This window comes from Desarmillaria tabescens (genome assembly GCF_030435595.1).
Source record: "Desarmillaria tabescens strain CCBAS 213 chromosome Unknown EV420scaffold_5, whole genome shotgun sequence".
Taxonomy (NCBI): domain Eukaryota; kingdom Fungi; phylum Basidiomycota; class Agaricomycetes; order Agaricales; family Physalacriaceae; genus Desarmillaria; species Desarmillaria tabescens.
This window is the reverse complement of record NW_026848304.1, coordinates 1469327-1494567: the sequence shown is the minus strand read 5'-3', so window position 1 is coordinate 1494567 and position 25241 is coordinate 1469327. Positions and strand designations below refer to the sequence as shown.

At 48.3% G+C, this 25241-nt stretch overlaps 8 protein-coding genes across 8 annotated transcripts; 4 read left to right on the top strand and 4 right to left on the bottom strand.

The window, feature by feature from the left end:
• Positions 1–2823: 2823 nt before the first annotated feature.
• On the top strand, positions 2824–5094 carry EV420DRAFT_1719990 (glycoside hydrolase family 5 protein; the record flags this gene model as incomplete). The annotated part of the gene is made up of 14 exons (XM_060479743.1): positions 2824–2967; positions 3024–3057; positions 3111–3240; positions 3296–3441; positions 3493–3514; positions 3571–3603; positions 3655–3768; positions 3818–3863; positions 3924–3952; positions 4004–4151; positions 4201–4315; positions 4366–4523; positions 4576–4619; positions 4670–5094. The coding sequence occupies 14 exons, from the start codon at positions 2824–2826 to the stop codon at positions 4770–4772; spliced, it is 1266 nt and encodes a 421-aa protein (XP_060336581.1). The 3' UTR covers positions 4773–5094.
• Positions 5095–5190: 96 nt separating this feature from the next.
• Positions 5191–6661, bottom strand: EV420DRAFT_1262352 (mitochondrial carrier domain-containing protein; the record flags this gene model as incomplete). The annotated part of the gene is made up of 11 exons (XM_060467116.1): positions 5191–5260; positions 5307–5476; positions 5534–5560; positions 5615–5728; positions 5776–5922; positions 5974–6017; positions 6069–6179; positions 6232–6256; positions 6305–6316; positions 6367–6531; positions 6587–6661. The coding sequence occupies 11 exons, from the start codon at positions 6659–6661 to the stop codon at positions 5191–5193; spliced, it is 960 nt and encodes a 319-aa protein (XP_060336580.1).
• Positions 6662–6855: 194 nt separating this feature from the next.
• Positions 6856–7592, top strand: EV420DRAFT_1514787 (uncharacterized protein). The gene is made up of 3 exons (XM_060471852.1): positions 6856–7067; positions 7143–7187; positions 7241–7592. Exons 1-3 carry the CDS (start codon positions 7037–7039, stop codon positions 7348–7350), a joined length of 186 nt encoding a protein of 61 aa, XP_060336579.1. The 5' UTR covers positions 6856–7036; the 3' UTR covers positions 7351–7592.
• A 186-nt stretch (positions 7593–7778) lies between these two features.
• EV420DRAFT_1262552 (PhoX domain-containing protein) lies at positions 7779–11879 on the top strand (the record flags this gene model as incomplete). The annotated part of the gene is made up of 8 exons (XM_060467124.1): positions 7779–8672; positions 8724–8746; positions 8796–9028; positions 9076–9206; positions 9259–10836; positions 10892–11397; positions 11445–11626; positions 11683–11879. 8 exons carry the CDS (start codon positions 7779–7781, stop codon positions 11877–11879), a joined length of 3744 nt encoding a protein of 1247 aa, XP_060336578.1.
• A 291-nt stretch (positions 11880–12170) lies between these two features.
• EV420DRAFT_1719951 (Gcd10p family-domain-containing protein) lies at positions 12171–13788 on the bottom strand (the record flags this gene model as incomplete). Its single annotated transcript, XM_060479742.1, has 9 exons — positions 12171–12248; positions 12300–12489; positions 12549–12681; positions 12731–12874; positions 12927–13135; positions 13187–13278; positions 13328–13431; positions 13482–13609; positions 13664–13788. The coding sequence occupies 9 exons, from the start codon at positions 13786–13788 to the stop codon at positions 12171–12173; spliced, it is 1203 nt and encodes a 400-aa protein (XP_060336577.1).
• Positions 13789–13897: 109 nt separating this feature from the next.
• EV420DRAFT_1637654 (P-loop containing nucleoside triphosphate hydrolase protein) lies at positions 13898–20880 on the top strand (the record flags this gene model as incomplete). Its single annotated transcript, XM_060476739.1, has 17 exons — positions 13898–15856; positions 16240–16314; positions 16365–16533; positions 16594–16916; positions 16964–17126; positions 17176–17279; positions 17333–17725; positions 17776–17802; positions 17853–18356; positions 18405–18767; positions 18820–19126; positions 19182–19270; positions 19323–19451; positions 19505–19626; positions 19678–19888; positions 19940–20791; positions 20845–20880. The coding sequence occupies 17 exons, from the start codon at positions 13898–13900 to the stop codon at positions 20878–20880; spliced, it is 5826 nt and encodes a 1941-aa protein (XP_060336576.1).
• Positions 20881–21852: 972 nt separating this feature from the next.
• EV420DRAFT_1637653 (uncharacterized protein) lies at positions 21853–23680 on the bottom strand (the record flags this gene model as incomplete). Its single annotated transcript, XM_060476738.1, has 3 exons — positions 21853–22401; positions 22453–23344; positions 23400–23680. The coding sequence occupies 3 exons, from the start codon at positions 23678–23680 to the stop codon at positions 21853–21855; spliced, it is 1722 nt and encodes a 573-aa protein (XP_060336575.1).
• Positions 23681–23781: 101 nt separating this feature from the next.
• EV420DRAFT_1514764 (uncharacterized protein) lies at positions 23782–24745 on the bottom strand. The gene is made up of 4 exons (XM_060471851.1): positions 24702–24745; positions 24437–24653; positions 24297–24376; positions 23782–24247 (listed from the first exon to the last, which is right to left on the bottom strand). Exons 1-4 carry the CDS (start codon positions 24714–24716, stop codon positions 23852–23854), a joined length of 708 nt encoding a protein of 235 aa, XP_060336574.1. The 5' UTR covers positions 24717–24745; the 3' UTR covers positions 23782–23851.
• Positions 24746–25241: the final 496 nt, after the last annotated feature.

Here is a 25241-nt window from a genome sequence, read left to right as displayed (position 1 = left end):
AACGGAAGGTGGACATCGTTCCATCCTTCGGCTGCCTGGGCCCTAGTTCATGCAGGGAGTCGTCACTAACGTCCAAAGTTGCATGCTCTCTGGATCTGTGGCGCTTGACAACGACAACCATATATCTCTTTAGGACACCTCGAGTTCATAGCCCTGCATCCTTTGAAATCTTACGATGTGCTCGGAAACTGTACTGGGCTTCGGCTGGCATCCTTAGGGCACCGTGAATCGCTGAACCCTCAACTTTGTCGTTTCTATGGCATTACATGAAAGCAACCTCGTCCTCTTGAATCATTGAAATACTGGATAAGTAATGCCTCACTCCCGAGGTTGGTCAGGCTGGGAGCCGGTGGGCAACTTCGGAGCTTCGGAGCGCTCCAAATCTCCAAGGCCTTAGCTTGCAGCCTTTTAAGATTACTGCTGCAAGATACTCAGAGCACACACGTGGTTCTTCATCTTTGGGCAGAGCTTTTGAGAGAGACGAAATTGAAATCTCTGAGTACGTCATCTTTTATAATGGTATCTCATCCGGCTGATGAAAGCGCCTCTAACACAAATTTCTGTCCGACTTGCGGCATTAAACTACAATGCGGATTCTGGGGCTTTGATACTCATGCACTACTACAACTGTAGGAATAGTGTCCTTCGAAACACCGATTTTACGGGTTTTGACCGTTCTTGTCAGATGACCGTACACCGTCCGTCCGAAGCGCTCAGGTCCACAAATTTCGCCGACCTTTGTGCTTCTTTAACGGCAAGTACAAGAAAAGATGAATCATGCATCTCATTCTTCTGATCCTTCCGTACAGGAGGTCTTGTGCTAAGTTATCCGGGTGTTCTGATCTACGCAGAGTTCGCATATTTGACAGACTCCTCAAGTAACACCGAGAAGCAAGAAATCCAACTGGCATAGATACCAGATGATCCCGTGAAATTCATATTTCCGGACCTCTCCAAGTCTTGAATATCCTAACAGATTCATCAATTACGACCCGTCGTCACGGTTTCTCCATTACATGTCCGCTTTGCGGTGAGGAAAACATGTATATCTTTCTGAGCTATTTTGGGCCATCACGAATCCACTTGCACGATGCTCTCGCACCTTTACTAAGTAGCATGTTTCAGATGCGCGTCCCGTTTGAACATGTGTCCATCTTCGAAGCTAAAGCTAAAGGCGCGAGTCCAACATCCCTGAGCGGTTGAAGAATGGCCAGATCATGTCCCGTATTACGACCGATATTCAGTCTGTCGTGGATAGTTTCCACCCGTTTGTATCCAAGGGGCTCAGTCTCGAGCTGCATGTGATGATTAGATTCAGCGGTGAAGGGTATCATAATCTTCGGGACGAGTTCATCGTTTCGATCACTTGCCAATCCAGTGCGTGTCACAAGGATCATTGCGATAGTCCAGGTACTTCACGCGACATCCAAAGGAAAGGTGAGTACTGTATGGGTCAATGGGAAGCGGCGAGCCTTTGCACGAGTATCAATCTTTGGCCCCGCTCTGTCCGAAGCTGCGAGTTAGCGTGCGGGACTTGACGAAGTGTAGTATAATAAACAGTAATACTCCAACTTGAGTCTATACTTGGAAATTTACTGGAAATTTGTCATAGGTGGGTCGTTATAACTCTCAGGGAGTAGGCAATTCACACGCAAATCGATCGTTAGCTGCACCAAAACTCAATACTACGCACAGGAAAAATACTTACTCGGGGTCCTTCTTTATCGACGGAGATGTCGGGCGACGATCTTGTCACAGTTTATGTGGCTACGATCATTGGTGTATAGCTGGACTTGTACGCGGTCTAGCTTGGTTTTGGTTTCACAAACAGCGTAGGACCTTATTTGCAGGATAGAGCCGAAGAGCGCGAGGTGAGGAGCTCAAAAGCAGATTACTCGGTCCCCGCGAAGGTCTGTCTTAAATTCAAAACTAAATTCAGTACAAAACTCAGAGTGATTGCCTCTCGGCCTGTTCGATCTTCCCTCGGTCGTTAGCGTTCAAATCCGGGTCACTAGTACCTTTATTTAATAAATCACAATCTTAACAATTCTCCGAAATATCTTTTTTTGGTTCTTCATGTGCGATTGGGTCCGCACAATTCACGAGGCACTTCCACCGTGTAAACGCTTCCAAAAGTTCTGGTCAGTTGGTAAATATAATATCTGTCATTTCTCGTATACCCTGCTGCGCATTGGGCTTGCATGCAAAACTTCTCTTCGGTGGCACCCCGAAAGGCGGCACATACAGGATGAATCAAAATGGAGGCCCGTGGCGACTTCAACTAGTAGCTTTGTTTTAAAATTCATAATGATGCCGATGCCGGCTAAAGTATTGAAGAGGCAACTCCATGATCTTGCTCTGCCCCCCTCGTTAACGGCAGTAGATCCACTACATGCCCCTTAAATCGCCACAAATTCGCAACGTTGGCCCAAGTGAACAAGAATGGCGGTGTGACAACTGCCGATGGTCAAAAAAAGAAAACACCCCAGACGAGGTCGCCTCTTCGGCCGTGACGTTTTTATCGATCTGATTGCACTTTCTGTTGTGCCATGAAGAGTCAGGAGAGCCGCCGTTGGAACGGGGAAGAAAAGCAATAATTGTCACGGAGTTGCCAAGTACCGCTGCTGCAATTCTCTTGGATGGAGGCAGATGCATGGCTTGTGGACACGTGGAACGGATGAAGGTTGGCAGGACTTCTTTGCGAGCCCGATCGATCACATTTTTACCTAGTTCGCACTTGTTCGCCGAATATAAAAGATGGCTTGCCAGGCCGTGGGCCAAGTATTCTTAGGCCTTCCTCCCCTTCCTTTCAACCCTCCGACCATGGCCCTCTCTCTTTTACGCGCCGTAACTGTCGCTATCTGTGGAGCTTCCTTCCTTGATTCTGTATCCGCCATCTCGCCTGGATTTAATTATGGCTCAGCCAAAGTACGTGGAGTCAACCTTGGTGGATGGCTTGTCATCGAAGTACGCACCTTTGTCGCATTTTCGCATATGGCGCTTCGTTAACGGCGGCTTCTAAGCCCTGGATTACCCCATCACTTTTCGACAATACAGGTGACTAGCACACCGCATGGACACTTGTTCCGTAGTTTGATGCATTCTTGCAGGTAACTCTGCCATCATCGACGAGTGGACATTTGGGCAATACCAGGACAAGGGCACCGCGACTGCCGCGTTGACCAATCACTGGAACACTTGGATTACTGAATCCGATTTTCAGCAAATTGCTGCTGCGGGGTTCGTGATCGGCTCTTCACACGCTTGACATTATTACTGACTACTCTCCCCCTAGTTTAAACCACGTTCGCATCCCGATCGGCTACTGGGCATTCGACGTCTCTGGCGGAGAACCGTTCATACAAGGACAACTTCCGTACTTGCAAAAGGCGATAGGTTGGGCTCAAACCTATGGCCTTAAAGTCATTGTTGATCTCCATGGTGCGTCGGAAATAGTTTCATTCATCGCGTTAACCTCATGTCATGCTTTAGGAGCGCCCGGGAGCCAGAACGGGTCGGCGTGTTTTCATGGAGTTCCCTCTACACCCGCTAATTTAAATGTTTCCGCAGTTTCGACAACTCTGGGCAGAAGATGTCATATCCGTAAGTCTTACATTAAATGGAATACGTTCAACTAACTGAGCTGTCTGTCAGCGAATGGCAGTCGAGCCAATCAAACATCGACCGTACTAACGCCATCATCAAGACTATGGCTTCAATGTTTGCAGATCAAACTAACGTAGTACCGATTATTGCACCGTTGAACGAGTGGGTCTCACGCGATGCCGTTGAAATTCTATTCTGATGATGATTCCAGGCCAGCTGGCTATTACGGCGACTCAGTATTAAGTGTTACGAGACAGGTACGTCCTTTTGGCCTCCTTTCATGGTTCACCTTCTCATCTACGCGTTTCGTTCATCAGTACTGGTATGATAGTTACGGCAACATTCGGTAATTGTGACGTCTTAACCATGCACGTCCTGAACTCATATACTTTCCTAGATACCCTTATGGCTCTTCAAGACAATCGAACACAGTCGTTCTGATCCATGATGCATTCCAAGCTCTTAGTTATTGGAATGGCTTCATGACCTCTGGCTTTGATGGAGTAGCGATGGATACCCACATTTATCAGATGTTCTCTGACGCGGTCTGTTCCTCTGATTGATCAGTACAGCTCTATATTGATTATCCCTCAGGAGGTGGCAAGGAGTTACGACCAGCATATTTCAGCCGCATGCCAGACGGGCAGCTCGTTGTCATCTTTTGATCTCTGGGTGATCGTGGGCGAATGGACGCCAGCTCCCACTGATTGTGCGAGGTACCTGAATGGAAAGTATTTCCTCTCGTTTCTGTTTCTTCAGTCAAAGTGAACTTCTTGGCAGGACGCGGCGTCGGCGCGCGCTATGATGGAACCTATTCTGGAGAGACGCCTGTGGGGAGCTGCAACGGCAAGTCAGGCTCTGCGTCTTCCTTCAGCTCTTCCTATAAGACGTTCTTGAGACAATACTGGGAGGCTCAGGTACGTACATAAGCATTTTCAAGCTGAAGTCGTGCTAACACTCTCACTATAGGTCATTACATACGAAAAGGGACAGGGGTGGATCCAATGGACGTGGTCAGTTGGTTTCCTACTGTTGCAGTAACTTCGTTGAAATCTTCACACAGGAAGGCCGAGAATGCGGACGATTGGAGTTACCAGGCCGGTCTTGCAAACGGTTGGATTCCCCAGAACCCTACAAACCTCTTATACCCTTCTATTTGTGGATAAGGGTATCCACGATTTACTTTCCTTTCAGTCGTGTTTCTTTCTTGGCTTTTGTCCTGCTTTCCACAACCAACTTCTCCCCCCGAACATTGCAATTTTAAGATATCATTGCTGTAACCGATATATACCCCATAACGATTCGCACTCGTTTAGTGACGACCAAAGAAACAAGGATACCTCATTTTTGGACATCCTAAACATTACGATGGAGCTGAATATCGCAGATTGATTAACACGCTTCATCAAGACGCCGGTCGCTAGATCGAACTGGTCTCCGTGATGGTTTTCATCAGCTTTCTGATGATTGTGATTCACCCTGCGCGGACGAATGTAAGATCCTTGAAAGGTGTATTACTGTATTGCACTCAAACTGATACGCTGATAGGCTAACATCTTCAAGCCGCAGGGAATTATTGAACATCTATGAATCGTTGTGCTTGATAGACTTGTAAAGGTTTATAATCAGGTCATTGGCCGTCAAAGTGACGATACTGAAAACGATAAGCATCTGCTCCCGTTTGTCCAAATGTCACTCACGTATGCGGCGCTATCCGTAAAAAGTGAGCCGTTGTTCCCTTGTACCATCCACGTACACCCTCAGTCTTGAAAGTCTTCCATAGGCAGTCGATGGGATTACGATATAGAACCCCCACGACTTTTCCAGCCTCATTGCGTTTCGTAGGTTGGTTGTACATCCGGGTTAGAGCCTACGTAAATGACGAAACGCGTAAGCAGAGTAAAAGCGAAGAGATGCTACGTCATACCGTGTCAGCTGGCTGCATTGCCATGCACTTGATTCCTGCTGGTCAATATTACAGAAAGGCTAACATGAAAATAGCACGTACAACACACATCCCCGAAACTGTGCTACTCGCAAGGAATGTCCATGTGCTGTTATCCGGAAGAATCCCGTGCTTTACCAGCTGGTTTTTGGTAAAGTTATAACTAGGAAGTTGCACCTGCATATCCAGTTAGGGATAGGCATCATAGCAAGGGAGGAATCTACTGAAGAACCCATGGACGTTCGTAAAATTGCCGCATCTATACCGCGCACTAGACCGCGGAGCTTTTCTTGCCGATATATTGTTGAAAGGGCGTCGAATGAGCTCTTGTAGTAGTGTTGCGCACCAACAGGAAGGGCGGGAGAATATGCCTAGGAGGCTGTAAGTGATGCAGTAAAGCCCCCGGCTGGCCCTGTACGGACCTGCATCCGTGCTTTGATCAAGAATAATGGGTTGCCCAATGAAGCTAAGTAGACACACTCAGAAGTAGGCCACATATATTCGTATAAACACTGACCCCCAACGGCACCACTTGTTGCACCTGCTATGACGGAAGTAATAGGTATTTGCTCAGTGGGCGCACGACCGATGAGGTCGTTGATGGCATGTCGAAACGGCTCATAAAACCCTATCGAACAGCTCAGTTAATAAACCATAATACCAGTGGGTTGATGCTTTACCTAGGCGACTTCCGTTGAGTAGTATCTAAGAACTCAGCAAACTACCGTAGATTCGAACAATGGGACCTCTTACTTGGTAGGCATACTGTACAACAGTCAAACACGCGTCTTTTATAACGAGGAAGAAAAGCTCACTGCAGGACCTAATCCGCGTTGCATCCCTCGGATTCCCTCATTTTTCCACGTCTTCGAAAACACGTCAAGGGCGCTGTTGTAGACTTTTTTCTCCCCGCCTTTGGCCAGCTCGCCTTGGAGCTGAAGTCGTGTCTTGGCAACCTCCGCAGGGTTAGATATTGTCACCTGCGATGTGCGACATTCTGTGAAACAGGTTATCCTACGGATGAAGACTACGTACAGCGATACAGGCAGCGATGCCCCCACATATGAAGCCTTCAGACGTAGACAAACGCCCTTTCTCGGTCGACGACATGAGACGCTACGGAGGGCGGCCGGCCTCAATCCGGTCCGCGATGGTGGAGGAGGAGGGAGAAAAGCTGCGACGATATACAGCGGGCTTCATCGTCATTCGGATTTTCGGGATTCGGGCTACAGAAAGTGCGAGCCTAGCACGTGATATACTTGCCTCTTTGAGGCAGTCTGAGTGATGACCTTTAAGGCACTAGCGGTCGTCGGTCGACGACTATCATGCCTTGCTTAAGCGGTGCTTGTTCCTATTCCCAATTGTACAATACAATTCATTCCACTTCCAAAATAATCATACACAGATGCTTAGAAGACATTTGAACCGCCAGTTACTTGAATATATCACATTCAAACACGAACTTTCTTCACCTCACCTTTTTCGATGTCCACGGTTTTTCGCTCAGGCTTCATATCTTTAAGCGCATAAATTGTTTCATCTGTTAGCGTAAACTGGTGTATGGTGACCGCAACGACGTCCAAGATCGTACCTTTTTCAATATTTGCCTTCAACACAACGAGCCTTTCCTTGGACACTAAACGTTGACCATTAGTCGATATGTGTCACAGACAAGATACAGAAACATACCTGCAGGGTGCGCACGGGCATTAGAGGCTTCAGCAATGTTGGGCTCGGCAGTGGTAGCATTTGCAACGGCGGGCTGGGGAGTCGTAGTGGCAGTGTTTTCTGCAAGTTGAACGACAGTGGTAGAGGTGGTCTCTGTTTGAATACCAATTTTGCCGTTGTTGCTGTCAACGTGGGTTTCCGCCTACGGATTAACAGGATCGGGGGGAGTAGTCGTACTAGTTTTTGCCCAGTTTACGGAACGATTCAAGTTGAGCACATTACAATGCTTGCTTCCTCTAGTACCTACTCCTTCGTCCTTATATCTGCATGTTGAGTCACGCAGGGTCTTCACCGTTCTGCGACAACGATAGGGGTCAAATTTCTTTGGATTTGGATATAAGATTATTAAGCTATGACACTTGTATTTCATCATATCATGTGAAGACCTTGGCTTTGTAAGCGAAGATTTTAGACCTAGAGAGACCTTGACAAGCAAGGTAACATCGAACGACTACGGCGACGCCTTGCTCGCTGTACGGAACAATGAGCTCTGCGGAAAATGTCCAGCTCCGCTAATATCCAGACAGTCGTCTTGTTTGGAATTATCGCTGTTGTCTTACCTATTACCTTCCGCATAGTGTCCTCGCCTATCGTCCTGCTGGTACTGTCCCCGCTCTTCCTCTTCATCCTAGCCATCGCTTTCTTAGCACTTCACGTCTATTTTGGACATTACATTGACACGAAGAACCATGCCATCCATCCAAGACTCTTCAATGCAGCACGACCTTTCGCTTTCTCAACCCCGGCAGCATGGCAGGCGGTCGTGACCCGTTCGCAATGGTCCCAGAATACGCCACAATCTTTCCCACCTCTGTATCCCGAGTCACCATTAGTATCCGAAGCGCTGAATGATATAATTATCAAGATTGTCAGAGACTTTGTCATGGTATGGTACCAGGAGATTTCGCCCTCGCCCGCATTTCCCATGGCGGTATCTACGGTGATACATGATTCAATAGAGAAGGTGCTGGATAGAGCAACAGGGATTGATTTCTCAGCTTTGGTAGTCAAACGCATTCTTCCAAAAATTACCGCACACATCGAGCTGTTTCGACAGTCCGAGATTGCTCTTCGTGGAGCCGGTCTAGAACGTCGTTTGACGCAATCGGAGGAACTTGATCTCCTTCTTGCCGGTAGATATGCAACTGGCATGGATGCAGCGAAATTGCACAATGCTGTGGACAATTTATCGACCACCTTCACCAAACAGACGGAAGAAATGCATCTTCGGCATTTGGTCGACAGAGTACTTCCCCACGTTCTTCCAGAAACTGAGGCTCGAAGCAAGGCTCTCAAAATCGTTGTTCGGGAGATAGCAGCTTGCTCTGTATTATATCCTGTCATGGAGATGGTGGCAGACCCTGACTTCTGGAATCGGGTTATTGACCAGATTGTGAGTTGCGAGTGCCTTCTATAACAGCTGGTACCTCACTATTTCGGACAGGCGGGAGCTGCAATTCATCAACAGTAAGGCTCTACTTCTCTCCTGTACGCCGCAAGCTCTCACGTTGACTAGAAAACTGATTACCAAAGTGCGCAATGTCTTGGAAGCACAGTCACCTCGACGTCAACACCGATACTCCTCTACTCCTTTGAGCTCTGCGCACAACGAGTTGATTACCATTCGTACTGATCCGCATCAATTTGAATCATTCCTGCGCAGTATCAGTCGTTTCTCCTCCTTACTCGATGCACGGAGGTTGAAAAACGACGTCGTTGGTGAGATTAGAAGGACGAGGATGCTGCTTGGTTAGCTTTGCTCTTAAAGCCAAGACGTGGTACTCACCTTTGGATAGCAAATCACGAGAAGGATGACTGGATCAACGGAGAGAAAACCGAAGATGTTGTTGCCTTCCTTGACCGACTCTATACTGCCAAGCGTAAAGTGGAGGAACGAATTGTGGTTCTTGGTGGAGAGGAAGATTCTGTATGTTCTATTGCATATATTAAATCCCTGATACTCGCTGACACTTTTTTAGCGTCAGTCAGCATACCCAGAGACGGGTTCCAAGTCGGGACTGACTCTACGAGATGTTCTTCGAAATCCGAGCTCACTCTCGTACCTCATGGAGTTCATGGACCGAAGGCATCGATCACTTCTGGTTCAGTTCTGGTTGACTGTAGAGAGCTTCAAGAATCCTCTTGAACCCGTTGACTCGGATTCAGAGAATGAAGAAGATGAAACGATACAAGATCCTACCACTGCCATCACAGTGAAAGAAGATATATCCATGATTTATGAGCTCTATTTTTCCAGTCCTACACCCCACCCCGCCCTATCCTGTATCTCTCAAAAGAATGCAGACATAATTCGCGACTTCGCCAAGAATGAGGTTACTCCTTCGCTTGCAAGTCAGAAGAGAGTACGCCGCAGTGTCATGACCGCGCAGAAACAAGTAGAAATGGAGATGGAACAGGATTTTGAGGAATTTGAACGAACGGAGTTGTGGTTCCGCGTGATCGAAGACACCGACCTTTCCAGCAAAAAGAAGTCGGTCGAGGAATCGCCTCAAGATCAACATGCCTTGGTCAACTATTCGACGAATCAGCTGCCCTCCCAATCCAGAGTTGGCTTGGGCCATGTGCCCCCGTTCTTACAGCGTTCGGAGTCGTCACCTGGCTATCTCATGCGACGTACGGCCAGCTCAAGCTCGGGAAGCTCTTCTCGGAGCAGGCCTAATTCTCCACCCCCTCTTCGTGCGCCACCATCGAACATTGAGGTCTTAATGTCTCCTGTTGTCGATCCTTCAGAATATAGCCGTGCGCCACTGTTTGATGGTCCCGACGATCAGGAGCAAAAAGCAGAGGAAAAGAGGATGGATGCCATTCAGGCTGCGCTCACAGACATCATAGCTCTTGAGGGCGATTCAGAGAAATCGCTTGGTGTCGAACACCGTGATGACGCGTCGAGTTATCGAAGTATGCATTCTTCAGCTAAACAGAAGCGAAGGGCAGTGTTTGATGATTATGATGAACTTGATGAAACCGAGGATGACCACCGTGATGATGCTCGTGATGAACACCGGTCGTTCCAGCTTGCCGCTCCTGGTGACCTTCAGCTTTCCTACGAAATTTCTCGCTTGGGTGACAAAATTACGAGTCTTCAAGCACAAGATACTATGCTTGACAACCTTATCAAGAAAGCCGAGCTGACGGGGGACACTCAAGAGCTGAGGCTTCTCATGAAGTCAAAATCTGCAATGAACCGGGAGCTTCGGGAGCTCCAGTTCCAGAAATCTCAGTACGAGCAGCAGGAGTCAGCAAATCGTCTGCTCTCTGACCGTACGAAGGTCTCGATCGTGAGCTCCACGACTGGAGAAGAGGGCGGGAAGATGGTGGTGCGGTATCTCGTGGAAGTTCAGCAACTTGGTCCTGATGGAGCCTTCGCTTCCGGATGGGTTGTTGCGCGCCGTTATAATGAGTTCTTGAACATGCACAATAAATTGCGAGAAAGGTATGGCTTGGTCAGGACTCTGGATTTCCCCGGAAAGTTGGTCCCTGCTTTGAGTGGTCACTTCATGGATGCTCGACGAATTGGTTTGGAGAAGTACCTTCAGGTAAGTTGAGTTGAAATGTCGATCATTAAGTCCTTGTTCATATGATTCTCTGTAGAATGTCGTCGCGATACCTATCGTTTGTGAGAGCGATGAACTGAAATCGTTTTTATCCCGTGATTCTCCCTTCGTGGCGTCGCAAACCCAGCCTTCTACTTCGAAGCCTCAGGCCTTTTCCGGAACTGCCCTTGTTCGCAATGTTTATCGCTCTGTTGCGGAGAGTATTGACGATATGTTCTTTGGACCGTCCATGCTTGACGTCATGATTCAACGCCTTACTCGTCAAGCCGCTGAATTTGTTGGTATCGTCGGGTCCGGCGTTAACGACGAAGAGCTGGTTGCTCAGGCGTTGGATGCCGCGGGAAAGAATTCTTCCGAAGCTACGCTCTCACGATTGTCGGCCGATCTTAAGCCTTTAGACGGGGAAAGCAGCACTTCAACCTTCACAGCACCTATCTGTGATTTAATCCTTGCGATATTTGAGCTGAACAAACAGAACAACTGGCTTCGTCGACAAGCTATTGTCATAATTCTTCAGCAGGTTTTAGGAGGGACTATTGAAAGGTGGATATACAATTGACCAGAAGCCAATTCGCTAACGCAACATCCAGAAAAATACGGGAAACCTTCAAGTCACTTGTAGGAGAAACTCGCCTCATGTCTTATATTAATACCTTTCGGGATGGCCTGTGGCCTGGTGGCAAGTTAAAACCTCCAGGCGTACCCCGAACCTCAGAAGAAAGGCTGAGAACACGAGATGAAGCAAACCGCAAATTATCTGCCCTTTTTCCTGGTAGGTTGTGCTCGCTGGTGACCATACAATCGCCATGTTTTGATGATACCGTATAGATCTCGCTGCTAACATCATGGGACGATCGAATGCTCGTCGTGGTGCCCGCAGGATATTCGCTGTCCTACAAAACCGAAGATTAAACCAACATATAGCCTACACGGTCGTCGACGAGGTCGGTCTTACAGCATTTGCTCTTGCCGGATCACCTAATGACTTGATGCTTAGATTGTTGCTGCTCTCTTTCCCGAAATAATAATGCCACCACCTCCACCGAGCACCGCTTCGGACATGACCCTCTAATGATACATCACGAACTGGATGGAGCTTAATCATACCCCAATGATAATGTACCGTCTTAGCAATCATTATTCAGCAGTCATTTCGCTGTCTAGTAGGGTGGATTCTTTTTGGATAACTGCCTCAGACTGTTCCGTTTTAGCTTTCTTGTTCCTGTGGGAACGGTGCGTTTCAACGGCTGAAGCTTCCGGATCATCGTATCTTCATGTGAAATCAGAAAGTAACATCTTCAGAAGATAACGATTGCTTACACTTTAATGGCATGCAATAAAAAGCCGCCTGTTCCAGACGTCATCATAGTTGGATGTGTGCGTCCCGGCAGTACCTGGACAATTGCCTTCAGTATAGACGGTCGAAACAATCGAAGCAGATATACCTGGTAGCGACGAAGCCATCCCTCTGTCACCGTGGGACAAAGAAAGGATGGTACTACACGCATTTCATTTTGAAGGTCGTCAAGGACTCGGCCATAGGGACTTTGTACCACAATCGATGCAGATCCAGAGATATAGGGTGTCAACTTTTGAACAATGGGCCATGGATCATACTCGCTCGCAATGATCAATCTGTAGGAGGAAAGTGGGTTGGAGAATGTACCAGTAGAAGGATATTTTATGAGACCTACCCATCGAACTCCCCGGCAAATAATTCCTCACGAGTGCTAGCCAGAGCATCGGTCACGAGTTTTCGTTTTTTTAGACGAGCTTTTTGACGTTCCGACTTTATTTCTTCGGCAGGAACATCAGATGGAGGGAGAACTAAGCATAAAATCAAGAAGACATTTCCGATACATGAACTTGCGCGTACCAGGAGTGTAGTCCTCTTGTGATGTAGCCCAATTCAGAGGAGAAAGCACACCACTGACGAATTTTGGGTCGAAGTTCATTTGCGCCATTACTGGATATGCCGGAGGCGAATCTGTGTCACAGATGGTAATCAGACGTCCTTCACCTATATAGGCTAGTCAAAGATGAGGACGTGAAGATGTAGAATCACGATTTACCTCCCATGCGAGACAGGATGCCACATACAACAAGTCCGGACGCATCATCAACTGCGATATACCGACCTCCTGGCCTAATGTTGGCGAGGTTAAGAATCTGTGATAGAGTATCTGTGCGAATGTCGCGTATGCGGGTCTGGTCTTTGTGAAACCAGTAATCGCAGATATTAAATAGCGTCGGTTCTATAGTAGTGAATGTTTTAGAGTATCTGAAAGATGTCAGGCGTGTGAAAGGACGCATTCGAGAGAAAAAATCTGACTTTGCTTCTTTGCGCTTCTTATACTTCTCTTTGCTGTACTCTGTTTTAAGTGAGTAATTTGCATGCGCTTCAATCTGCTTGTTGATGATATCCTGCGACCTGATCAGTGTGAGGGATGATAAGGGGAGAAAAGTTGTTCACAGATGAATGGACACCAGACTGTTTCAAGGCTGTAATTTCATCAATGGTTAATGGCTGCACAAATTCGCCGTCGTTAATTAGCTCGTTTGTAGCATCCGTGTCCTCTAAATCTATTCAGATTTTCCAAGGCCAAGTCCAATGAAAGGCATCCTACCGACTTCCTGCAACGTGCGAGGAGGAATTATTTTGAGGTTCTTATCCACAATTTCATGGGTGGATCCATATGGCTGCCCTATCAGCTCATTGGCAAAGAAGGAGCCCAGACGACCGACAGTTATCGTCCTGTAAAGAGTCAGATGTTATTGTAGAGACAATAGCAAAAAAGGGTCACTGTACGCGTCTTTTTCCACCTTCACACCACGAATATCACCGTTGGGCAGCCTCAGAAGCACATTGTTTCCTGACTGGATGGTCGGCAGTCGGTGAGTTGTCGAAGAGCCCGAGGCCTCATTGTTGCTCATTATGTCGTCGACGTCGGCCATGAAGAGAGGAATAAAGCCAAATTGACGCCTTTGCCACCAAAATCCACCTCGCTTCCTTTGTCGCTTTTCCTCTCTCCCCCGATATCCCATGGCATCGCAGGATGATGATGCGTCGGGCTCACTGGACACCATGCTGAAGAAGACAGCCAGTTCGACATCGACAGACCCATTGCTTCCCAGCGAACTCACTTACCTCATATCTGCGTTTCTTCCATCCCATTCTACCGATGACAGATCCAAGGCTTTCCTTGTTCTGTCAGCCTTTTGTCAAGGAGTTCGGAAAGGATATACAGATAAAGGGCAGCAAATGGAGGCGGCAACGGAATCACTAGCAAAAGTGTTTTCCCCGTTAATGCTGCCTCATCTCGAGGAAACGACAGAAAAGGACCTTCTGATTGGGATTTCATTTCTCACAGCACTGTTCCAAGTGGACTGGCAATCCGCATCTTCAATATTCCAGCGGGATGATGTACTCGAATTAATTATGGACAGCGTTGACCTTAATCCTTCCACCGAACTATCTCTTCATGTCGCACATCTTCTCAGTCAGGCCTGCGGGTACAAACCCTGTCGAACCATCCTTCCTCCCCAGACAACAAAATGGCTTGAATTCATGTCCAGTCCGTCACAAAATGCACCTGTCCGTGCTGCAGCTACCATAGCCCTCATCAAATTGTCTAGAGGCAGTATCTCAGACAAAGCTGACGTGGTTGGGGGAAACGATACTCATATTCACAAAAAGGATGACGAACTTGCAGTTGCAATGAAAAACTTGGTTATATATGGCGACGACCATTCTTCCATCGCCGATGCCGTCGAGGGTTTGGCGTATTTGAGCGTAGACCCTGTTGTCAAAGAAATGCTGTCACAAGACTCAGATTTCTTGAAGGCGCTCTTTGCATCTGTACCTCACCGCAAACCTATTCATAGCGCAGAGACACAATCTTCACTCGTGTACGGCGTCATACTCGTCATATCCAGTCTATGTGCGTATCGACCACATCTGACCGAAGAGCAGAGCCAGATGGAGAAGTTAAGGCGTATGGGGAAGGCCAACTCTGAGTCGAATGGGGACTCTCCACTTAATGACGACGGAAAAGTCGAAGAGAGAATACGGAAATTGATGGCAAATGGTGTTCTGGAAGTTTTTCCAGCTGCTTTGGCTGCATCGGATAGTCAGGGAATACGCTTGGGGATCGGAAAGGCACTGCTCAGTATCGTGACAGAGAAAGAGAATCGGGGTCAGGTTCTTCGAGCCGGCGGTGCTAAGGTCTTGCTGAAGATCATAAAATTTTCTGTCTCTCGTGCCACATCTACCAGTCAAACCGTGGCACTAGATCCAGCCTACCTTGAATCCATCCAAGCACTGTCCAAATTGTCCATCACTGCTTCTCCAGTTCAAGTTTTTGGCCCGAACGACGGTGCGATATATGACATCATTCGTCCATTCTCACTTGCACTCCAGCACTCCTCCACCTTGCTACTGCAGAAGTTCGAAGTTCTCATGGCTCTCACCAATTTGTCTTCCCACAGCGCAGAAGTAGCTTCTCGTATGGCCGATTCGGATGGATTGCTTAACAGGGTCGAGCTATTACTTCTCGAAGACCATGTTCTAATCCGGAGGGCATCGATGGAACTCATCTGCAATCTCATAGCCGGGTCCGAGAAAGTATTTGAGCGATATGGGGGCTCCGCAAGTGGCAGTAGTGGTGTGAAGACAAAGGTCCAAATCTTGCTCGCATTGTCAGATGTAGAGGATATTCCGACGAGACTAGCTGCTTCTGGTGCTCTTGCAACTGTAACTACGGAGTCAGGAGCCTGTCAAGCACTTCTGGACCTTCAGCGAGAGCGACATCGCGCAGTCCCAATTCTTGCGCAGCTCATCGATCCCTCTACGGATCCTGAGGCTGTGGATGCCGAGAGTCACCCGGGGCTACTTCATCGTGGGGTCATCTGTGCTCGCAACATTCTCGCGAATGTAGACGATTCTACTGTTATCAATGAGATTCTACAGGACGCAGGGACCGCGGGTTTGACGAAGGCGTTGGTGAATATTGTGAAGACGAATCCGAATCCCCAAGTCGCCCAGCCTGCTGCGGAGGCTTTGCAGTACTTGATCAATAAATCAGGATGATGTGTATCATGTATAACAAAATACAATTGTTGTAGTTTTAGTACTTACTGAGGCTGAGCGCTGAGCTTCGCAGCCTTTGCTGCGTAATTCTGCGTTTCTCACGGTGGTTACCGCTTTTGGCCGAAATGCTAATTACCCTCTACACTTGCACTCTAACATTTACATTCACTACATCGTTACTGTTCCCGTCTCCCACGCGCATTCGTGCTCTACAGAGCCGCATACCACTAGGGCACGACTAATATGGTTCGTCGTATTGCTATCCATCGCTTAATGTCTTCTCACCGTCGTTGTAGGCACCATCGAAGAAGGCGGGAAAGAAGGTAACTCCCACCCCCAAGAAGGGTGGTGGCACGGGGAAGGTCGCCAAGGTGCTTATAATTCTCGCAGCATGCAGGCCCTCTATTGACAATTGCCACAGGCTGACTGGAAAGAAGGCTTTAAGAAGAAGCAGGTCGGCGTTTCCGACATGACATTGCTCACGACCATCAGCAATGAAAGCATCAACGACAATCTTCAAAAACGATGGACTAATGCTGAGATTTATACCTATATTGGCGCAGTGCTGATATCTGTCAATCCTTTCCGCGGTTGGGATAATTCCTCATCATCTGGCCTGTTGTGACGTTACTAAAGCAACATTCTATCAGACCTTGGCATATATTCCGAGGACACGCTTCAAAAGTACAAGGGAAAGAACAGACTTGAGGTCCCTCCTCATGTCTTTGGTATCGCCGAATCTGCCTACTACAACATGAATGCGTATCATGAGAATCAGTGTGTTATCATCTCAGGAGAATCCGGTGCAGGCAAGACGGAAGCAGCGAAACGCATTATGCAGTACATCGCTGCTGTTTCCGGAGGACAGGATAGTAGTATTCAGGAGATTAAGGACATGGTGCTGGCCACGAATCCCTTGCTGGAAAGTTTTGGTTGTGCGAAGACACTACGGAACAACAATTCAAGTCGCCATGTAAGTCAATCTACTCAATTAGTGTACTCCTGTTGATGGTTTATCAGGGAAAATACCTAGAAATCATGTTCAATGCTCATGGGGAGCCCATCGGTGCCCAGATCACCAATTACTTGTTGGAGAAAGGACGTGTTGTAGGACAGGTAGAGAACGAGAGGAATTTCCACATATTCTATCAGTTCACGAAAGCCGCCACAAGTGAGCAACGTGGTGAGTGACATCTCGTCTGCGAAAATCGAGCTATTGATCGTACCTTCAGAGGCGTTTGGTCTTCAGGGACCTGAAGCATATGCGTATACGAGTCTCAGTAATTGTCTGGAGGTTCAGGACATTAATGATGCACACGACTACAGCGAAACCATTGTAGGTTTTGGAATTATCCTCACCACTGCCGGGGCAATCTAACGTCATTTTAGAAAGCCATGGACGTTATTGGCCTGGATGCAAATGAGCAGAATGAAATTTTTCGTATGCTGGCCATCATACTATGGCTTGGTAACGTTCAGTTCGAAGAGAAGGATGACGGTAATTCGCAAATAGCCGACACAGGTGTCACGGACTTCGTTGCATATTTGATGGACGTCGATGCCGCGAGCGTAGTCAAGGTCTTGACAAGTAAGATAGTCGAGACACAACGTGGGGGACGCAGAGGCTCAGTGTACGATGTACCACTTAATCCTACACAAGCCAGCTCAGGTCGGGATGCACTCGCAAAAGCAATCTACAACAACCTCTTCGAGTGGATCGTGTCAAGAGTCAATGTTTCGATGAAACCCCGCTCAGCAACATCGCAAGTCATTGGGATTTTGGTACGTCTTTGATTTTTATGATCGAAGTACGTCTTACATTGTTACCATAGGATATCTTTGGGTTCGAGATCTTCGAGGTTTGCATCTCGCAGCACATTTCTATACATTCGCTGATTCTTTGCGGTAGGACAACTCCTTCGAGCAGTTGTGCATCAACTACGTCAATGAGAAACTACAGCAGATCTTCATTGAATTGACATTAAAGACCGAGCAAGAGGAATACGTTCGCGAACAGATCAAATGGACGCCTATCAAATATTTCAACAACAAGATTGTGTGCGACCTCATTGAAGAACGCCGTCCCCCTGGCATTTTTGCTGCTCTCAATGACGCCTGCGCTACCGCTCATGCGGACCCTGCCGCTGCGGACAACAGCTTTGTACAGCGCACTTCCATGCTGTCGTCGAATCCCCACTTCGAAGCACGAGGGGCACAGTTCTTGGTCCGCCACTATGCTGGTGATGTCATGTATAATGTGTCTGGCATGACAGACAAGAACAAAGATTCCCTTATCAAGGACTTGCTCGATCTGGTTGCTTCTAGCACCAATCAGTTCCTGCAGACACTGTTTCCAGATCGCCCAGATCCAAACAGCAAGAAGCGACCTCCAACAGCAGGAGACAGAATCAAAGTGGGTTTTTTCTACACTCTCAAACATCATACTCAACTATCGCGTTAGGCTTCGGCTGGTGCGCTCGTCGACAATCTGATGAAGGCGAAACCATCTTACATTCGAACGATCAAGCCCAACCAGAATCGTAGTTCTTCAGAATATGACGTCAAGGCTATCTTGCACCAGATCAAGTATCTTGGCTTGCAGGAAAACATTCGTGTTCGTCGGGCCGGTTTTGCGTATCGTAACACATTCGAAAAGATGGTGGAGCGGTTCTATCTGCTCTCGCCCAACACTTCATATGCTGGCGAGTATACCTGGCAAGGTGACTCGAAGTCGGGTTGTGAGCAGATTCTGAAAGACACCGGAATAGCAAAGGATGAATGGCAAATGGGCGTAACCAAAGCGTTCATCAAAAATCCTGAAACTGTACGCCTGCGGTCAGCTGGTATACTTCTCTACCTAACACATCCCTTACTAGCTCTTCGCTCTCGAAACGATGCGTGATAAGTACTGGCACAACATGGCAGCCCGTATTCAGCGTGCTTTCAGGAACTACATGCGCTATAAGCATGAATGTGCACGACGTATACAACGTTTCTGGAAGAATAACAAGGAGGCGCTTGTTTATGCTCAAGTTCGGGATTATGGGCATCAAATTCTTGGTGGAAGAAAGGAGCGAAGACGGTTCAGTCTGTTGTCCTATCGGCGTTTTATGGGCGATTATCTCGACATCAATGGCCGAAGTGCCCTCGGAGCAGAGATCGCGAATTCTTGTAACATCGGCAGTAAGCTCACACCCTTAACTATGACCTTCGGAAACTTATCAATATCATTTTCAAGACGACGATGTTACCTTCAGCGGGAAAATACATATCCTTGTCTCGAAATTTGGCAGATCAAGTAAACTTAGTCCTCGCTTCATCGTCGTGGTAATTTATTCTTTCCCCGAGCGTATACCTTGCATTGATCAATCGAATACAGACTCAAAAAGCCGTTCACATCGTTATCCTTCAAAGCAAAGAAGGCCATGTACAGCACATCCTGGAACGCAAGATTCCACTGGTGACAATCAAGAGCATTGCGATGTCTAACCTGAGAGATGACTGGATGGTAAAGACTCTTTCCTGTATCTGGATTCAGGACGTTCTCATACCGTCGGATAGTGCTTGAACGTGAATGCTTCAGAAGAAGGCGACCCAGTTTTCAGTTGTTATTTCAAAACGGAGCTTGCGGCCAACCTAATGCAATTGACACACGACAGTGTCACTCTGAACATTGGACCTACGTGAGTTTTTTTCATGTCAAGTGTGTATACGGACACCTCATGTCATTTTAGAATTGATTATGCGAAGAAGAAAGAGCAACGAGCACAGATTACTGTGGTTCGAGACGAGACTATCAAGAGGGACGACGTATACAAAAGTCATACTGTACGCGTGCCCTCTGGTGAACCTGCAGGTAGTCTGTCGCGACCTCCAGCCAAGCGAAAGGCAGGAGTCGTTCGACCCATCACTCAGGGTAAGCTTTTAAAGGCGGGAGGTCCATCCGTAAGTGCTACCTAAATCTTTTTCTCCTCGACCATCGACATTTCTTTTTAGAAGCCTAGCGGCAATAGATCGAAGCCTACTGCCCGAGCTTTGCCCGGAAAGGTAGGCATCCCTGCTGTTTCCCCTATTTCTGCTGCTGCATCCACACCAACACCAAAGCCGAAGCCGAAGCCCGCTCCCGCCAGCGTGGCACCATCGAATGGCTCAAGGCCGCCTCCCGCACCTCCCCGAAATGTCGCACCTCCCCCGCCTCCTCCGCCTCCACCTGCTGTCCCATCAGTGCCCATGTATCGTGCAAAATTTGCATTCGAAGGACAAGAGGGTGAAATGTCGCTGAAGAAAGACGGCCTCGTTGAACTAGTCGAGAAGGACGATAATGGATGGTGGTTAGTGAAGAAGGACGGCGTTGAAGGCTGGGCGCCATACAATTACCTTGAATTAGAGCCACCCAAGGCGGCACCTGCACCACCCCCTCCTCCACGAGCCCGGGCACCACCCTCTACTCCTGTCGCAAAGCAAGCACCTGTCCCAACAGCCAAGGTTCCATTGCATTCAGTAACAGCGAACGCCTCAGCTAAGCCTGTTTCTGTCTTTCCCGGAATGGCGGCGTCAAACGGGTCGGCAACTCCTTGGAAGAAACAAGCATCGACTTCGGCCTCGACACCGGATGACTCTCCTGGAAATTCTAGGCCTTCAAGCGCGTTGGCTGGTAGAGCTCCTCCGCCTGTTGCCGCCAAACCCAAACCCCCCGTTGTAGCATCAAAACCTGCTCCGAAAATACCCGGAAAACCGCCGATTCCGGTGGCTTCTAGACCGAACGTTGGTGCCCCTCCTCCTGTACGTTCGGGTGGTGTATCCAAGGCTCCAGCTGGACTAGGAGGGCAAATGGATTTAGCGGCGGCTGTATGTCCTCTTCCTAATCGTTTCGTACAGTGTACTAATGAGATTTTTAACAGCTGGCTAAACGAGCTCAGAGGATGACGGAGGACTGAAAGAAACCCAATTGCGTCTTTTACAACTCTACTACCCAACACATACCCACGTTATCGTACCATAGTGGAATAGACTGTACTAGAATAGGCTTAAGTAGCATATGCACTCATTACAAACTTGAAGCACGTGTCAGGAATTTAAGTCCTTCGCTCAATCACAATAGGACCCGTGTTTATGCTCTCAGAGGTTAGGGCAGGATTTTTGCCAAACTGAGAAAATTGTCCGGACTTTTCGTTTTGCGAAATTTTGAAATTTGTCCGGATTCTTGGCCTAAGCTGACCCCTCCTCGCCATTTGTCCGGACTTTCGCCCTAACATCAAATTTCGTCAAAAATCATTAAAAAAATCCGTAAAAATCGCTCCCTAGAGCTCAACACATCGGATAGTGCGTCTCCCCGTGTTGTTGACATTAGCTTTGGAAATGAGTAAATATCATAGTTTTAAGTACCTTTCCGCACAATTAAGGTGAGAGTGGCTACTTATCACACAAAAAGCAACTATTGTTGTCCTGCTTAATGGCACAATGTCTTCAAAGAGCTTCGAATGGATGAAGAAATGGAGAAGCAATCTCAGGACAATGCATGTAAGATCAAATGTATCCCAAGAATGTCCGGACTAGGCCTTAACCTTATCTGAAAGTGCGTCCTTTGTCCGGATTGTTGATCTAACCTCTTGCCGCTGACAGGTGTTTTTGTCCGGATTTGTCCCTAACCTTTGGTCCAAAAACTGCCAATTTTGTCCGGACTTTTGCCCCAACCTCTGAGAGAATAAACACGGGTCCTATCACAATGCCTCATTAAAATTTAAAGAAGGCCGTGGAATAATTCTACATGTCACTTGAGCGTTGCCTGAAAACTGTACAAGGTAGATGGGTCATAACATGCAAATCAATAACACGAAAACGTCTACTGGGGTGTCGTAAGTAAAGATGCTATCAGTGCAGGGAAATCGGAGGAGGCACACTGTAACTCTTCAAGGCGAACGAGTAACTATAACGGGCGGCGGAGGGCTGGAAGGAGAAGGCATCGTCAGAGCCTCAACCTCATCCTCAGAATCAAACGTCTCAGATTCATCGTCAATGGACGCATTTGCGCGACTTGGCGACACAGACGTATTGGCACCAGTCTTGGTTTCGTCATCTCCTGGGGGGTCAGCTTCATGATCTCGCCAATTCTCCACTTCTTCTGCGCTCAACACTTTTGCACCACCCCTGGTCTCAAAATCCGAAGGCTTCGTCTCCAGGGCTTGTTTGGCCGCCTGTAACAGATTGTCCAGCAACAATTTAACGTGCAGGTAGGTTTCATCCCCTGGGACTTCTTCACCGTCCTCTCCTTCATCTTCGTCTTCCTCGGTATCGTCCTTGTCCATCACCTGCTTAAAAGCCTGAGGCGGAAGAATCAACCTCGACTCGCGAAGTTTTCTCTTCAAATCGCGTATTTCCTTGGCCTGTCTATGCTTCGTAGCTTCCAGCGTAACATTGATAGCGAGCAAGGACCTGTTGCTGATTTCCAAATCCTCAATCTGCCCCGCAAACGTCAGTGGACAAACCAAGAACCGATCTGAGGCGCGTACCTTCCTATTAGACTTGGCCTCGGCCCTGACTTTCCGCTCCGCCTGATGCTCGAGGTCCGTCTCCTCGTCATAACTATCGCCATCGGAATCATCATCTCCAGCGGCGCCAAACTGCATCAGGGCTTCAATTCCACCGCGCAGATCGGCGCCATTCTGCTTGGTGGATGCGCTATGCTGACTATCGGCAGAATCAGCGCGGGAAGACCGGGAGACTGAAGATCGTGAAGAAAATGATACTGCAGATGTGGGAGGCGATTGTGGTGGTAGAGGTATTGTCGTAGGATCGACCTTTGCATTAAAAGTTGTCGTGCCGTAATTAATCTGCGAGTCGTCTCTAGGAGCGAACGGTTGGTAGTGGTGGTGATTGGGTGTGGATGATGGAACACGAACAGAGCCGTAACGGTAGGGGTTGGCAGCTGGTACTGCCGTCGTTATTGGGTATAATGAATAGTCCGGGGTAGTTGAAGACGTGTTTGTTGAACTCAGAGAGACACCTGAGGATATTGACGGGGTACGATTCCGGCCATTAGCGGGACGCGATACGGGCTGAGGCGGTGATGGCGAGAGCAAATCGTGCGGTTTCGCTAGCCTGGTGATCTTGGACTTTATCCTTGGCGCGCCGTCGCCGCGTATCGCGTCGGTGTCAGTGAACGTGTCTGATGAAGGCGAGCCGTAAGGAGTTTGTGTCAGTGGAAGACTTAGAGTGGATCCGTTCTGCGTGAATGAGATTGCCGATGCAGAACGTCTGTGTGGACTGCCCCCGCTAGACACCGACGAGGGCTTGGTAGACGATTGGTAGGGAATGTTGGGTGTACTTGGCGTTGAGCTGGATTCCAGAGGTCGAAGGTTTGTTCTGACAACTGTAGCCCTTGCTTTTGGCTGTCCGAGTGAGCTATTGCTTGGAGTTGGCCGTATTGCTGCCGGGGAGCCCACTCTAGAAGACGTACTGAACCCATTCGAAACGGTACTGATGATCTTGGGCTTGCGCACAAGCGAATTGGGAGTCGCTGAGCTGGTCACCTTGGCCTTGGGGCGCAATGGAGGTCTTGGGGACGCTGACGACTGGCTTCTGAGAGGTGAGGCCGAGCGGGTTGTATTGGCAAATCTCGAGTTCGTTGATGGTTCGTTGCTGCCATTGTAAAGCTTTACTGTGACCTAGGACAGGATAAGTCCTGGAGAACGCCGTTGACGATGACAGACGTGCCTTTCTCTTTGCTTCACCATCCATGAAATTGACGGCGACGGCGTCTAGGAGGAATTAGGGCGCGATGGTGGTGAAATGCAGAAATGCTTGGTATGCACAATTATGGAAACGGTAATTTCCGCTATCAACAATATTTACTCTCCTCTTGGCCTGTAATATTTTGCTTTGCATAAATATTCATACAACATATTTCTACTAATTGATACCCTTCTTTGCCAACACGTCTGCTACGACTTTCTCGATTAGAGGCCGTAGCTGCCCTCCCTCCCCAGCGAGAGCGGCAGAGACACTCTTCTCGATATATTTCCCAACCATGTCCACCTCAATATTTACCTTGGCCCCAATCTTCTTCTTGCTAAGGGTAATCTTCTCCTGAGTGTGCTGGATGAGCATGACACTGAACGTCCTCTTGGTGTCATTTACGTCCGTTAACGTCAGCGAAGTTCCGTCAATGGTAACGTAGCCCTTTGGAATCAAGTATGGAAGCAAAGACGGCCGAGATTCCGAGGGCTTGGGGAGCTCAAAAGAGAGACGTAGCGAGTCACCATCAGCTGAGCGGTCAATGACAGTCGCTGTGGTGTCGATATGGCCCTAGAGCCGTGTCAAATAGCACTCCAAGCAAATCACGTATAGATCGCACCTGTACAAAATGACCACCGAATCTCACATGAGGCGCCATTGCACGCTCTAGGTTGAGCTGATCACCGACACGGCGTTCACCTGTGCCCCACCAAGTCAACAACCGCGGGGTAGCACCAAATAAAACAAGCCCAGATTCACCTAGATCAGTTCGCTCCAATGTCTCATTTGCCAGCCAGACCTTGAAGTATCCTCCAGATGCCGTCTTGTCAAATTCTGTAACTGTTAAACAGGCACCGTTGACAGCAATGGAGTCGCCAATGTTGCAGTCAACCAGAATTGGTGCAGAGTCGGAGACTACGAGAGTGCATCCGCCAGCATCGACCACAATGTCGGAAACTGTCCCAAGGTGTTCGATCTACATGATGGTTAGAAAGAAAGCAGGATGGTGGCCAGCGAAGCGTACGAGGCCGGTGAACATGATGAAGATGGGGCCGAGTAAAGCTTCCGACAAACCAACACAAACTGAGATTATATTTGTTTACCTTGTTCATGGCTAAAAGGCCTCAAAGCCGAAGAGCAAGCCAGCAGCAGTACAGGGTAGCCGGACGCTGCTGCAGTCATATCTTAGTGCGCCCCAGCCCTGTCTCGTGAACTCACCTAACATCCTTCTAGATCTCCCGGCCAGTACGCGTCTTCGTCTGTCGCTGGGCTTTGTCGCCTTTGCCGGTGTGGGTCTTCTAGTATCAGACTGGCTGGAAGCACGAATTCCTCCACCTCAGCGCGCTTCTCAACAATAAATGCTGTATAGAGTGAGCTACATGATACATGGCGACGGAATACATAATTGAGTGTTGGATTCAGGATGTTCAATAGGAAGGTGTTTTGAAGTCAGGGAATGGTCGCGAGCTCGGTCTTCGAAACAAGGGTTCGAGGGGATGGCGGTCCTCAGGTTGCGAGTAGGCTGCAGGCGGTACCGTAGGAGCAGCAAATGCTAATCCGTCTT